The sequence below is a fragment of the Gossypium raimondii genome, chromosome 10 (assembly GCF_025698545.1).
Source record: "Gossypium raimondii isolate GPD5lz chromosome 10, ASM2569854v1, whole genome shotgun sequence".
Lineage (NCBI taxonomy): Eukaryota > Viridiplantae > Streptophyta > Magnoliopsida > Malvales > Malvaceae > Gossypium > Gossypium raimondii.
The window spans coordinates 43,680,332-43,694,875 of NC_068574.1; the positions used below are offsets into that span (position 1 = coordinate 43,680,332).

At 32.0% G+C, this 14,544-nt stretch overlaps 2 protein-coding genes across 3 annotated transcripts; one reads left to right on the forward strand and one right to left on the reverse strand.

Moving 5' to 3' along the window:
* The first annotated feature begins 7,068 nt into the window (after positions 1–7,068).
* On the forward strand, positions 7,069–9,773 carry LOC105776431 (tubby-like F-box protein 3). Of its 2 annotated transcripts, none has more exons than XM_012599073.2 (5): positions 7,069–7,568; positions 8,317–8,404; positions 8,589–8,718; positions 8,820–8,990; positions 9,223–9,773. In XM_012599073.2, the coding sequence occupies exons 1-5, from the start codon at positions 7,281–7,283 to the stop codon at positions 9,671–9,673; spliced, it is 1,128 nt and encodes a 375-aa protein (XP_012454527.1). In that variant the 5' UTR covers positions 7,069–7,280; the 3' UTR covers positions 9,674–9,773. The 2 variants fall into 2 exon arrangements, with proteins under 2 accessions (XP_012454527.1, XP_012454526.1); XM_012599072.2 differs by having other exon boundaries at positions 7,071–7,568; positions 8,586–8,718.
* A 458-nt stretch (positions 9,774–10,231) lies between these two features.
* Positions 10,232–13,305, reverse strand: LOC105776430 (inactive beta-amylase 9). Its single transcript, XM_012599071.2, has 3 exons — positions 12,790–13,305; positions 11,504–11,983; positions 10,232–11,409 (listed from the first exon to the last, which is right to left on the reverse strand). The coding sequence occupies exons 1-3, from the start codon at positions 13,033–13,035 to the stop codon at positions 10,525–10,527; spliced, it is 1,611 nt and encodes a 536-aa protein (XP_012454525.1). The 5' UTR covers positions 13,036–13,305; the 3' UTR covers positions 10,232–10,524.
* Between the last annotated feature and the right edge of the window lie 1,239 nt (positions 13,306–14,544).

Genomic DNA, 14,544 nt, shown 5'->3' on the forward strand with positions numbered 1-14,544 from the left:
CATGTATTCCATTTTTTCTAAAATAATTATACATACACATGGTCAGTTACATAGATATCAAAGACCTTATGATTTCAATCTTGTAGGTAAGTTAAAGTACTTGTACATTACAAATTCATGTTTGAAGAGTTTATAGGCGATAAAGATTTTGTTGGTTTGTTCTAGACATTGTTTTGATAGTCTGCTGGAAAATGTTATTTTAGTTTGTTAGTGAGTAGAAGATGAAACTATTGTGGTAGTTGTTTTGATTGTCTGCTGGAACTTGTTCTTGATTTGTTAGTCAGTAGAATATGAAACTGGAACTTTATTTGTTCTTGATTTGTTAGTCAATAGAATATGAAAATGGAAATCAAATGCTGTTTGGGAGTTACTTGCAGGACCACTCTGTTTATAATAATTTAATTTTAGAGAATGTCAACCAAGTTGTGATTGAGTGATAACCAAACGCACTCTAAATTTAAAACCTTGCTGTAACAGTCATATAGATTGGGACGAACATAGGATTTGAAGAGCATGTGTTTTGAATATAGGCCATGATAATACAAAGGAAAAGTCACCATTAAAATAAGCAAGTAATTACTTTCGTGTTCAATTAGCATTCAAAATAAGCTTTCAAATTGGCTTTCAAAAAATCTGAAAGCATTGCTAAAACTTGTAAAAGCAAGTAATTAATTTCATTAAAATACCTTTCCTTTTAATTAATTTTCATGCCCTTCATGATGTTTTAGGGTGAAAGTTTGTAATCTATTTACCAAAGCTAAATTATCATTATATTTTTCTTTATATGACATTTCACCGACCAAAGTAAGGTAATTGAATGTGATTAATTGCTCTCTTTTTATTATGGTTTACGTCACTATCTCTCAAACCATATTCATTTCGTTTACTTTTGTCTCTAAATTTTTTTACATTGGTATTTAAATTATTTTTCGATTATTATTTTAGTCAAATAATTTAACGAGTTTAAAAATAAATACTCCATTCAATTATTATTTTATTCATATTTAACAATCTTATTCGCTTATCCGGTCTTTCACTTGTATAATATTTGTCATGAGAGCATTTTTAAGTTAAAATGTCACTTAATCCAATTTAACAAAGTAAAAGGATTAAATTTTTAAAATTATAAATAAAGAAATTAAATTTTAAATGTGTAAAAATATAGAGACGAAAGAATAATTAAACCAAAAATTTGGGCTTGTGACCTAATCTATCAAAAAATATCTTCATGCGGCAAAGGTTAAGAAGATAGAGAAAAATTATTGCCTTATTTTCCCATGATTATTTAAATGATTCTTGAATGAAATGATTGCTAATACATCTATATATATAATGTTAATTTTTTTAATTTGTATATGATTTTAACACTAATTAAATAGTAATTATTTAAAATACTAGGTAATTTAATATAAATTGATGTTTAATTAAATTATAATTATTATGATACTAATAATGAGAACATTATTAATAACATAAATATAATTGTAATTATTATAATTATTATCTTTAATATTAATAATTTGAAATTAATAATAAACATGAAACCTGTTTGTTAAGTATTAATGTTGATATAATATTATGTGGAGAGAATTATATTTTATATTAATTAATAAAATTTATCATATATATTTCAAATAAACGTAAAATTAAAAGATCATATGCATGGTTAAATTACTTTTGTTAGTGTTTTTAGTATCGAGTTTCTTGTGAATTGTGAGTGAAGTTGTTTGGGTGATTCATAAAGAAATGAAATTAAAGTTGCAACGATATCATTTAGTAGATACTATTTTGCTTCGTGTGTTCTAAATTTGTATTGTTTATTTTTATTAGATAATGTGTAATTGCAACTTCAATTCATTGATAGTGTGTTCTAATTTTAATATGTTGCAGTAATGGCTCGTCTGCCTTTAATTGCACAAAGTGTGAGGCGTAAAAGAATTGATCTTGCATTGACATTATGGTTGGAAATCTGTAGAATTGCGATTTGGTTCTTGTTTAGAATGGGTGCCAGCCTTAGCCTACGGACTTATAGACCAAGGATTAGGTCCTATACCTTAGATTTTTATGCAAAACGGGATTATGTGAAGAGGCTTGTATATGCTAGTGACGAGACTTGTATTGAACAAGTTAGGATGGATAGAACTGCCTTTTTTAAACTATGTGAGATGTTAGAATCGATAGGGGGATTGAAGTCGTCAAGGTTCATGCTTGTTGATGAGCAAGTAGCAATGTTTTTACATATCATATCCCATCACCTGAAAAATCGAGTTATCAAGCATCACTTTAGAAGGTCCGGAAACGTAAGCGAGCATTTCATAGTGTTTTAAATCTGTCACACGCTTACAAGATGTCTTATTTAAAAGCCGAGCCAATTATGTACCGATTCTTCCGACACAAGGTGGAAATGGTTTAAGGTAGTAGACTGAGTTTATATATAGCTTGTACAACATTTAGTTGACTTAGATTTAAATTAGTATTCTAACACAAGGTTTTATATCATGTGATATAGAATTGCTTAGGTGCTCTTGATGGAACCAACATAAAGATTAGGGTGCCAACAGTTGATAAACCTAGATATCGAACCCGAAAAGGTGACATAGCAACAAATATGCTAGGTGTTTGTACACCTGAGATGCAATTTGTTTATGTTCTTCCTGGTTGGGAAGGTTCAGTTGCCGATGGACGGGAGCTTCGAGATGCCATTAGTAGAAGACATGGACTAAAAGTTCCTCATGGTACAGTGTATAGTTAGAGGAATTTGAATTATTCATTAAGATCAAACTTTGTTTGCTGAATTAATCTTTTTTTAAAAAATTTATTTTATAGGTTGTTATTATCTAGTTGATGCTGGATACACAAATTCTGAGGGATTTCTTGCACCATTTAGAGGACAGCGATATCATCTGAACGAGTGGCGTCAGGGTTATCAGCCAAGTTCTCCGCAAGAGTTTTTTTAATATGAAACATGCCTCAGCACGTAATGTCATTGAAAGATGCTTTGGCTTATTAAAACTTAGATGGGGAATACTTAGGAGTCCATCGTTTTATCCTGTACGGGTGCACAATAGAATTATTATAGCATGTTGTTTGCTCCATAATTTTATTCGAACCCATATGAGTATTGATCCCATTGAAGCGGAGGTGGGAGAAGGATTACCTACTAATGTGGTGGATGACGATGAACCGAATATCACAAATATTCATCCATCGGATGCTTGGGCTACTTGGAGGATGGAACTAGCCACCCAAATGTTCGATGAACGGCAAGCATCTAGAAATTAGTTAGGTTAGGGACAAATTGAGTTTGAATTGATTTGTTGATGTTATTTTATGTATCTAGTTTATGAAACTTTGGTGGTCTTTGATTAAAATTTTGTATTGTACTAAACTTTGTTGAATTATAATTTAATTATCTTTTCATTCAGCATGTGTTATAAATTTAAATTTAGTATTGAACTACCGATATAATATTATAAACTGTTTACCTTTTGATTCATGATATTCAAAATAGTAAATAATGTTAATTTGTTTTTTTTTTCTTAAGAACAATATGTCAAGTGTTCCACCAACGGGTGCTTCTTCTCAAGCTTCTCGAGGAAGCAAAAGAAAATGGGTTCCAGAAGAGGATGCACCTTGGTTTCTTGCATGGTGGATTTGCACAATGTAGGGACATTTAATGTCGATACGGGTTCAAAGCCGGTTATTTGAACGAACTAGAGAAAATGCTAGAAAAGGCTTTACCAAGAGCAATGTTGAAGGCGAAACCAAATATTGAATCTCGGATTAGGTGCCTAAAAAGGGAATGGTTAGTCGTCTACGACATGCTTAATGGCCAAAACAATGATGGTTTTGGTTGGGACGAGCATAAGCGCTTCGTTGTTGTCAAGATGCGCTTTGGGAATCCTATGTAAAGGTAAAATGTATTTCAAGTATTTATTTGTTTTTTTACAAAACTTATAACTAATATGATTTCCTCATTTTTTTTTAGAGTCACAAAGAAGCCTCTCAGTTCAGACATCGTTCTTTCCCTTACTACAACCAGCTTACTGCGATATACGCAAGGGATCGGGCGACTGGGAAAGACGCTCAAACAACTGCTGATGTTCTTGAAGAAATACATGCGAGGATGAACGTACTACGAGATATGAATGAAGAGAGAAACACATTCTATGATCAAAGTCGACGTCTCTTTAGACGACATGGATGTTTCGCATGCAGATCCACGAGGAGATAGAGACCAAAGGGTTCCTCATCTTCAAACAAGAGAAAGAAGAAATCGATGCTCGTGATAATGTGTATTCTTCATTTAAGGAGGCGCCACTTTGTTGGGGAAAAATCCAGCCGTTGGCGATCAAATCGAGAGGAGTATTGCCTCCAGGTGGTAGTTCAAGAAGTCGAAGAACATCAAAAGATGGAAGAGAAAGCTTCAAATTTATATTCAAATTTATGGTCAATTGAAGGTTTAACGACGATCGCAGTATGATGCTTTGAGTAAAATTCCGATCATCCAAATCAAATGATCGTTTTCTTTAGTTTACCTTCATTGCTCGATTGGAATGGGTCAAGATTTCTTTCTCACCATTAAATATCAATGTTCAAACTTTTGATGTTGTAAAACTATATAACATATGGATTATGATGTACAATTTCATTTTCATCTAACTTTTCTTAATATAAGTTAATTATGTTTATGCGAATATAATTCTCAAGTTATATATTGATTTTAGTAAATTCATATAAGAACATTTTATTATTAAGAATTTTATGAAATTATATATGACTATTAAATTATATTTAATATTAATTATTTTAAATTGTATAAATTCATATAAGAAAATTTATTATCAAGAATTTTATGAAATTTAATATTAATTATTAAATTATATGTAATAATTATTATTTTAAATTATACAAATTCATAAAATATAATTTATTAGTTATAATTATTTTAAATTATTTTAAATCATATATTTTAATTAAAATATATTTAATATTAATTATTTCAAATTTTCATTTATAGTATCATATATTATGATTTGAGTAAATTCATATAAGAATATTAATTATTAAGAATTTTATTAAATTATATATTTTAATTATAATATATTTAATAATTATTATGTTAATTTATATTTTACAGTATCATATATTATGATTTAAGTAAATTCATATAAGAATATTAATTATTAAGAATTTTATTAAATTATATATTTTAATTATAATGTATTTAATAATAATTATGTTAATTTATATTTTACAGTATCATATATTATGATTTGAGTAAATTCATATAAGAATATTAATTATTAAGAATTTTATTAAATTATATATTTTAATTATAATATATTTAATAATAATTATGTTTAAATATGATTAAATAATTTATTATTGATATTAATAATCTTATTAAAATTTAAATAAAATAACAATAATAATTTACCAAAACAAATTTCGCTAATTATAAGAATTTTATTAAATTATATATTTTAATTAAAATATATTTAATAATAATTATGTTTAAATATGATTAAAATATTTATTACTGATAATAATAATCTTATTAAAATTTAAATAACAATAAAATAATCATTTACCAAAACAAATTTATGCTAAGGGTATTCTAGTCATTTTAGTTTTTCCATTATGCTATTACACCTCTATTCCATTCAACCAAACACAAGATTACTATTACGCCTCTATTCCATTACATTCAACCAAACAGTTGATTTGCTATTACACCTCTAATCCAATACACCTCTAATCCAATACAGCGAACCAAACGCACCCTAATATTTTAAACTTACATAATAATACTAGGAATATCCAATATTTGGCTTATCATTACTCAACATCTATAAAAATATATTTTATAATTATTTATTAATAAAATAATATCTCAAGTTGATTCGATATAATAGTTAAAATTTGCCGCAATGTTATTATATTTTTAAAAGTTTATTTCATAGAATTTTTTAAAAAATTTAGGTACAGTTATTAATGCTATTAAATTTTATTTGTTAAATTTAAGTTAATTATAAAGTCACTTTTAGTTACATGATTTAATAACAAATAAAATTTAACAGTGATAATAGTTGAACTTTAAACTTTAAAACCTAAAAAGTAGAGAATTAAATTCATGAAATAGAAGTAGAAAGACTGAATTCTTAATTTTCAAAACTTACAACATATTTTAACCATCAATTAAATTTAAAAATTTTAACGATGTATACAAGTTTTTAAAAAATGATTTTCGAAAAGATTCACAGATATTATCTTTAAAATCGAGAATATTCCATAAAAATTAGAAAAGAATTATAAGATGAAAAAAGAAGGTTAGGAAATGGTTAGCATAAGAGATGAAGATTAAGATGTCTCATTAAAGATGAAAATAAGATTTATTGAGATGTGGGTCCATTTCCAGAGGTCACGTTACAATTTTTAATTTTAAGATTTATGAACCAATAAGAAAACTTAATTTAATATTTATAACAAATATATAGATGACTATTGATTATAATTAATTCTTTACTCATGGGTCGGGCCGGGCCCAAAAAAATTCGATCTGCGTCTTAGGCCCGAGCTCGGCCCAGCCCGGAAAAAAATTCCTAAGTCCGAGCCCAACCCGGCCTATTTTTTTAATAAACACTAAAAATTTATTTTAAAAATAAAAAATATTTTAAAAATATTTTAAAAATATTTTAAAATTAAAAAAATATATTTATTATATTCGGGTCGAGCCGGGACCGGGCAAAAAAAGTGGTGCCTAAGGCCCGACCCGTTTTCTAAACGGGCCTCATTTTTTTGCCTAAACCCATATTTCGGGCCTATATTTTTACCCGAACCCTCCCATATTTTGGACCGGCCATTGGGCCGGGCCGAGTCACCCGGCCCATGAGCACCTCTAGTCTTTACCCAACAAAAATAAATTTATAATTATATTTATGCAGTATACTTATTATAAATAACTTTTCTTAAAAAAAATAATAACAAAAAAGAAGAGAAAAGGGACATGTTTTTAATATTAGAAAAAGTGAAAGTGGGAAAGGTGCAAACTTTTCCCCATAAAAACCGTCTAAAGTTTACACCAAATAAGTCTTCTTTAATTTTGCTCAAAACGGTGAACACTTGAAAAAGTTGGAAATTTCCATTTCCATTTCTCTATCCAAATCTCCATCTCTTTTCTCAATATATTCCTCCAAAAAACCCACCAATTTTCATGCATAAACACAGCTAAACCAAATTCCCACTAAAAGAAAAAATCTTCAGTTAATTGCTTATTGATGGCGATAAAGTGCATTGCCAGGTTAAGGTCACGCCGGGTGGTTCAAGACCAACTGCAAACCCCCAATGAAGTGGAGGCTGAGGGTGGTTGCTGCTGGGCTAACCTGCCTCAAGAATTATTATGGGAAGTTCTTTTAATGATTGAAGAAACCGAAAGTATTTGGCCTCAAAGGAAAAATGTGGTGGCTTGTGCTGGTGTTTGCAGGAGTTGGAGGTTTATTATTCAACAGATTGTTAAACTTCCTCAACTTTCTGGGAAATTGACTTTCCCCATCTCTGTTAAACAGGTTTGGTTCCTAGTTTCTTATTTTCTGGGTATTTTTATTTTCATTCAAGGGTTGGAAAGGTGGTCTCTTCCCATGTTTTCTGAGGATTTTATCTTCTTGGGAATCTTATATTGAAAATTGTGTGCCTGTTGATCTGATTTTTGGAGATACGAAGGTCCCAATGGATATGCCTTTGAGTTCCATAGATTAGGAAACTTGACTAAGGATCTTGTCCATTTGTTTATAGAGATGTAAGTTTTGGTGAATTTGGGGGTGAAATTTGCTTCTTCAAAGATGGTTATGGATCTAGCATGTGTTTTGAACCATTTGTGTCTACCATGTATTCGACCACTAGACAAAGGCAAGTTCACATTATCAGTAAAGTGTTTTGGGACCATCATGGTTCTCTCTAATCATTGTTTCCTTTATGCAATAGCCTAATAGATAGACTTCCACTTGAAGAGTGGTTCAAGTTTTGGGACCACTTTTAGCTTTTTCAACTAGTGTTGAGCTAACACTAATCATTAGCTAGCTGCCACCACTATCCCCATGTCTGCAAGGAAGCTCCTTTCTTCAACTACTATTATACTCTTTACATTGGGTTAAAAGCTATGGAATTATATTACTCGGATTGAGGTGCGAGTGTTAAGTGTATGCCCCCGAAACCGTGTCAAGTTATGTGTTATATATAGAAGCTATGTAGCTTTAGTTTGTGTTTCTATTTATCGATTTATTTCGAATTTCATCAACTTACGAATCTAATTTGCAGCCTGGTCCAAAGGATTCTCTCCTACAGTGCTTCATAAAGAGAAACCGATCTACCCAAACATATTACCTTTACCTTGGTTTAACTAATTGTGAGTTTTTCTTCTTCTTTTACATTGTTTTTATGGTTATTCTGCCTGTTCAATCTAAGTTATGAATGTCTTCGAATGCAATTCATTCCATTCGATCACTAGATCAGATCAAGGACAATGGTATCTTCATAAATTTTCCTTCTCAAGTTGTAACACTTTGGGAATTTTCATTTCATTACAGCAGCGCTATCCGATGGCGGGAAGTTCCTTCTTGCTGCTCGCAAGTGTAGACGTCCAACCTGCACAGATTATATCATCTCTTTACAGGCCGAGGATTTCTCGAAGGGGACAAATACTTATGCTGGGAGATTAAGGTGAGCAGTGAGATGTATAACCAACTAAATTGTATAGATTCGGTTGTTCCGTTTGCCTTGTCTTGCAATTCTCAAATCTTATGTCTTTTCCTTTTGGGAAGATCAAATTTTTTAGGGACCAAGTTCACTGTCTTTGATGGACAGTCTCCTCAAGCTGGTGCAAAGATGGGTAAAAGTAGGTCCTCTAGGCTAGCAAATTTGAGACAAGTTTCGCCTTCTAGCAACTACCCCATGGCTCACATTTCATATGAATTGAATTTGTTAGGTTCAAGGTAAGAGTTTGCCATTATTTTGCGCAAGGTTTTGGTAATTTCTTAAGCAAGCCAATAATTGATCCATCATTATTGTTTAGCTCATGCATTAAATCCCTTTGCTGTTCACTTTTTCATACAAGTCTATGTTCCTAAAGCTAGTATGACCCATATCTGAATACGTGTGCATTAAGAAAAATGAAGAATCGAAACAACATAAATACCAACAATAATGTATTTTAATGACTTCTAGGGGCCCAAGGAGAATGCAGTGTAATATGAACACCATCCCAGCAACTTCAATAGCACCAGGAGGATTAGACCCCACCACCCAAGCTGAGTTGAACCCATATCAATCAACCCCAACTAGCTTTCTTTCGAAATCAGCTAGCATGGAGAATTCTGTATCTGATCAAAAGAATGGTGGACTAGTGTTGATAAATAAGGCTCCAAGGTGGCATGAGCAACTCCAGTGTTGGTGCTTGAACTTCCATGGACGAGTCACAATTGCTTCAGTGAAAAACTTTCAGTTGGTGGCTTCACCAGAGAACGAACCGGGAGGGCCAGAACATGAGAAGATCATCCTCCAGTTTGGGAAAGTGGGTAAGGATTTATTTACCATGGATTATCGGTATCCGATCTCGGCATTCCAAGCCTTTGCTATCTGCCTCAGCAGCTTTGAGACTAGAATTGCTTGTGAATAAAAATTATGTAGGAGATCATGAACAGGGATTGTATTTAATTACTTTAGAAAAAACGAGTAAACCCGTTTTCCATTCCCAGCATAACTTTTCATCTGCTCTACCCACTGCTTTTATTATGACATTTTAATCCCCGAAACAATGAAACTGATACCTTAAACATCAGCAATGGCATCCAACTTGTGATGTTGAGCTCTGATGTGTCAAGCTACCTATCAAGTAATAATACACATGCAAATCATCATCCACATTATTGCTCCACTTTTTATTTTTATATATATATTTTTTAAATATCCATCTTGAAATGTCCATATTAGATATTTGTGTCCAATGTACTTTATGAAGGTATGACCCTCAAAAAACCCTTCAAAATATACGAAAAAGCATTAAAAGGAATAACAATAGTAGTATTAGCATGTTCTCCCTTTTCTCCAGGAGCAGGTATATGTATAAAGAATGGTGCAATGAAATTAAAGGCATAGAATTGCTAATCATTTTGGATTTTCTCAAATCATGAGAAGAAAAAGAAAAGAGAGAGAGAGAGAGAGAGAGAGAGTACTGTTTATTTAACTAATTTGTATTAATCCTGGAAAACTTCCAAGTTCTAAGTACCTCTTACAGGCAATATATGCGAGAAAAGGGCCCAGAAAAACATGAGCAAATCCCTAGAAAGAGACCCCTAATTATTGGGGTCAAAAACCCATGAACACCAAACTATTCTAAGGTCCTTTAGCAAAAAGGAAATATTTGCTTAGATGTATACAGAAAGTCCAATAGTACAATCTTCTCCCCATTCAATAATTTAGTACTTACAAGAATACAATATACACGTAACTATGTTCTCTTACCTCTTGCTAAGCTGTCTGCAAGTGGATGTTTGGATCCGAACTCGTTTGTACAGATTCAGTAGCTTCTGCCTCATCCGAGGGTAAATCGTCTGGATGTAATTCAGGTTGACTCAGGCTTCGGACAAACTCAGTGAATGAAGGAAAATGCTCCGGCGAGAAGAAATGAGCTCCCATCCTCTGATAAGTGAACAAGTCTATTGGATTCTCACCCAACATATTTTTCTTAATCTGCTCTAAACCACCAGGAGCTCCAGAGGCCAGGTTCTGCCCGGCAACCTCAACCCGGTGCTTGTTGCAAGTTGTTCGGATTTGTGCAAGTAATGATTCGGGGCTAGAGAGAGAATCGTGTGGCTGGTGCTCATCTGACAGGTCCATTCCAGGCAAGATGATTTTGCATGAATTCCTTGCAAACATCTCTGCAACTGCTTCATAGCCATTTCTTGAGGCCGTGTTATAGAAGCCGGCAGTCAGTTCAGAAGGGTGTGCCCGGGTTTTGTACCACGAGTGCATCAATGGGACTTTCCCATAAACATTGACTTCAGTATCACCAAAAATGGACGAGGCAAGAGAGAGGAGACGATTGCCGTGAGATACAAGCTCGCTTGAGTACCAGGAAAGGAAGAAGTCACCATAAGGACTTTCCCACGACCCACCGTGATCCTTGAAGAAACTATTTAAGTTCGGTGCCTGATCATAAGTAGGGGCATCATGTGGACCACCTAGACCCCATAATGGGTTTCCATTTGCTTCAGCATATTGCTTAAGAAGGTTAAGCATGTTTGTGTCATAACATTGGAACTCCCCGACTCCAGTAATCGTGCCACTCTTGGCAGGCTTGTGGTGTGAGGGATACCGGAGTTCACCATCTGGTCCAAGACCCATTGAGATGCCCTGAAAAACCACAACACAGAAGCCATTAACATCAGCACACCAACATAGGATCTATGGCTTATTTAACCAAGTTGTTCAACAGACAACCCCTTACCGTGATGGTAGAACCAATGAAAGGTGAGAATGTGGACTTAAAGCTCTCGCAAAAGCCCTGGTAGACTTGAACCGGAGTCTTTCCATCAAGAACAGCAAGATCATCAACAGCTAGTGATAGACATTGCTGATAATGCTGTCCTGAACGATCCGCAAAGAAGATACTTGATTGGGATTCGCCAATCTTCGTTACCCACTTGGGAAGCGGAATTCTCGGTTGACTCGAAGCGTGGAAGCAGAGCGATACGTGAAGCTTCAGACCTGCTTTCTGAACCATCTCAGCAACAGCAAGATAGCCTGACCAGTCATACTTCCCCATCTCATTTTCGACCACTCCCCACCAGACAGGCAATTCAACACCTTCCACACCCAAAAGTTTCAAAGCTTTCAGTCCCGCCCCAATTGCCCGGGCATGGTTTACCGAATTGCCATCGGAAACCGCATCTAGAGGCAGACCAACAAATAATCTTAGCCTATCAAGCTGAAAAAGAAAAACCAGAATTTGCTACAATCAGCATAACCAAATACAGTTGTTTATCAATTCAATTTTATGATGTTTTTCAGCCAGAATCTGCATTAAAACAAAAGTTTTTAAGGCATGGCTTTCAATAAAGAATGACTGCATATCAATTCCAAAGATTCAAGCATCAAATGCAAATGTAAATATAAATAAAAATACCTTAAATTCATCACTAAAACCAGCTTAGAAAACTACGAAGTAACTATAAATAGATAGCTATATTCACTTTGATTCCTCTACAAGTATTGATATGGAAATACTAAATTTCTTCACACTTCTCAAAAGAATAAACATGAAACAATTTGCTTTTAAAATATATAATTTTAATTTAATCCTTCTGCTTCTATTCCATAAAGTTAGTCCCACTACTTGTTTGTTTTTGAAAATTAAAATCGAATAGATAGCACTCTTAATAAATTTCCGTTAAATTTGAATATGCTACATTTTAATATTTAAATATCAAAGTCCAATTTAGAAACCAGACAAGTAGAAGGCTAAACTCCTTGGAAGTAAAAACAGGGAGACTAAATTTCAAAAGATTGAAGAATAAAGGGACTGCAGCGGAATTTCACCTAATTTTTATTATCTAAGATCTACCCAAAATAAAGCTCAAATCGTCCAAACTTGGCTTAAAAAAGGTTCCAACTTTATCCATTTAAAACAAACAACACAAAACTGATCTCCTATTTTTAAGAATAAAAAGAACAGAAAATACACAAAATTGAGGGGGGGAAAAACCAAAAAGAAGGGGAAAAAATGGAACTTACAGATTTGGAAGTTGCAGGAGACTTGGATTCAAGAATGGGATCAGAGTGGACAGCTTTCAACGTAAATCTGAGCCCAGCTTTTCTAAACCTCGAAATTTGACTATCAAAGCAAACACTGTTTGGTTTCCGAGAAAATATTTTGTTTTTATCATTACTTTTCCCAAAACAAAACCTTAAATCCCTGCATCCTAATTCTGTTTTAGAGATCTTTGCCTGTGAAGAACTCCTAATTACCGAGACCTCCATTTCCAACAGAAAACTCAAACTAAAACCAATAATACCTAAAAATCAAACCTTTTATGAACCCAGATAAAAAGATTTACACCAAGAAATCTTGGAACAAAAAAGAACCCCGTTCTTGCTCTAAGATCTAAAGCCGTAAAGCAAAATTTGGAAAATAAATTTGGGATAAAAGAGGAATAATAATAACAACGAAAAAGGGCTTTTCTAATTTCGGTATAAATTGAAAAGAAGGGTTTCTTATTTCTTTGGGTAATTTTGGATTGAAGTTTGAGAGCTTTATGCATTGCTTGATTCCCTTATATAAACTCCGTTTGCAGATAACAACAAAAGTGGTGGGTGTCTGGCACGTGTTAACCTTACCCTTTGCCAAATTTTCAGCCGCGTAATTTATTTAATTATTATTTTTTATAATTATCTATTTGTCCTAAAAGTGTTATTTAAAAAAATACCGTCTATTCAATAAAAAAAATTAATACCCTTTATTCATTTTTATCCAACTTATACTATTAAATATCAACAGAAAAGTATTATTAGATAAAAATATAAGTTAAATTATAATTTATTCATTTTATTAAAAAATAATATGTATGTACGTTAGAAGTAAAAGTAAATTGGTCATTCTGTTAAAAATTACATTTATTTCTACTGTTAAAAATTGATATTTGTACGTCAACATGATGTATACATGATGAGCCATGTGTAACTATATGATTATTATGTCAACCATGCCAATTTTTAAGAGTAAAAATATATGCAAATTTTAATAAAAAGAACTAGTTTGCTCTTTGATCTAACATAAAGGGACTAATTGCCCATTTTTGACTAAATAAAAATAAATGCAGTCTAACTCCTAATACAAGAACTTCCATAATACTTTTATTGTATTAAGAATAAAAATAACTCAGCCAATGAAGGACCGAAATTGTTGTCAAAGAGAGTATTCAACTTTGACTCTTATTATGTGGTGTTGTTATATGTGAATTTTAGTCCAAAGGATCAACTTTGGTCTGAATTATTTCAATTTTTAATCTGTTTATACTTTATATCCATCTGATTTTATTTTATAATTACTCAAACATGTGTCTATAATTCTTTATGATTTCACTATATTTGTATTTGTAAGCTTTAAAAAGAATAAAAGTAATTTGGCTCATTTTCTTGATCAAAATCTTTGCTTTTTAATACAATTTTATACTTAGTGTCACGAAGTGACCAGCATTAAATTAATTTAAAATCATACTTCTATAAAAACAATAAATATTAATTTGATGATAGTTTATTCTTTATATTATTAAATAATATTTATATAATGTCTAAGAACTTAAAGATTCTATTATCTCTAAAGCTTCAATTTTGCTATTTAAATTAAACTTTGGTTTGTTTTTAGTACAATATTTTAATTGAAAATCTGGTAATTCTTTATGGATTTTGGTAATAAATTACCAAAATTAAAAAGAAAACAGAAGAGTGAGAATTTGTTAACGAATTATTTTTGAGTATTTTAAATTTGAT

Excerpts from the sequence above, each read along its gene's own strand:
- LOC105776430 (XM_012599071.2), bottom strand. The coding sequence starts at position 13,035 with ATGGAGGTCTCGGTAATTAGGAGTTCTTCACAGGCAAAGATCTCTAAA. Across the intron at positions 11,984-12,789 it reads CTCCTGCAACTTCCAAATCT|CTTGATAGGCTAAGATTATT; the intron begins GTAAGTTCCATT and ends TTTCTTTTTCAG. Across the intron at positions 11,410-11,503 it reads TCATTGGTTCTACCATCACG|GGCATCTCAATGGGTCTTGG; the intron begins GTAAGGGGTTGT and ends GTGGTTTTTCAG.
- LOC105776431 (XM_012599072.2), top strand. The coding sequence starts at position 7,281 with ATGGCGATAAAGTGCATTGCCAGGTTAAGGTCACGCCGGGTGGTTCAA. Across the intron at positions 8,719-8,819 it reads ACTTATGCTGGGAGATTAAG|ATCAAATTTTTTAGGGACCA; the intron begins GTGAGCAGTGAG and ends CCTTTTGGGAAG. Across the intron at positions 8,991-9,222 it reads TTGAATTTGTTAGGTTCAAG|GGGCCCAAGGAGAATGCAGT; the intron begins GTAAGAGTTTGC and ends AATGACTTCTAG.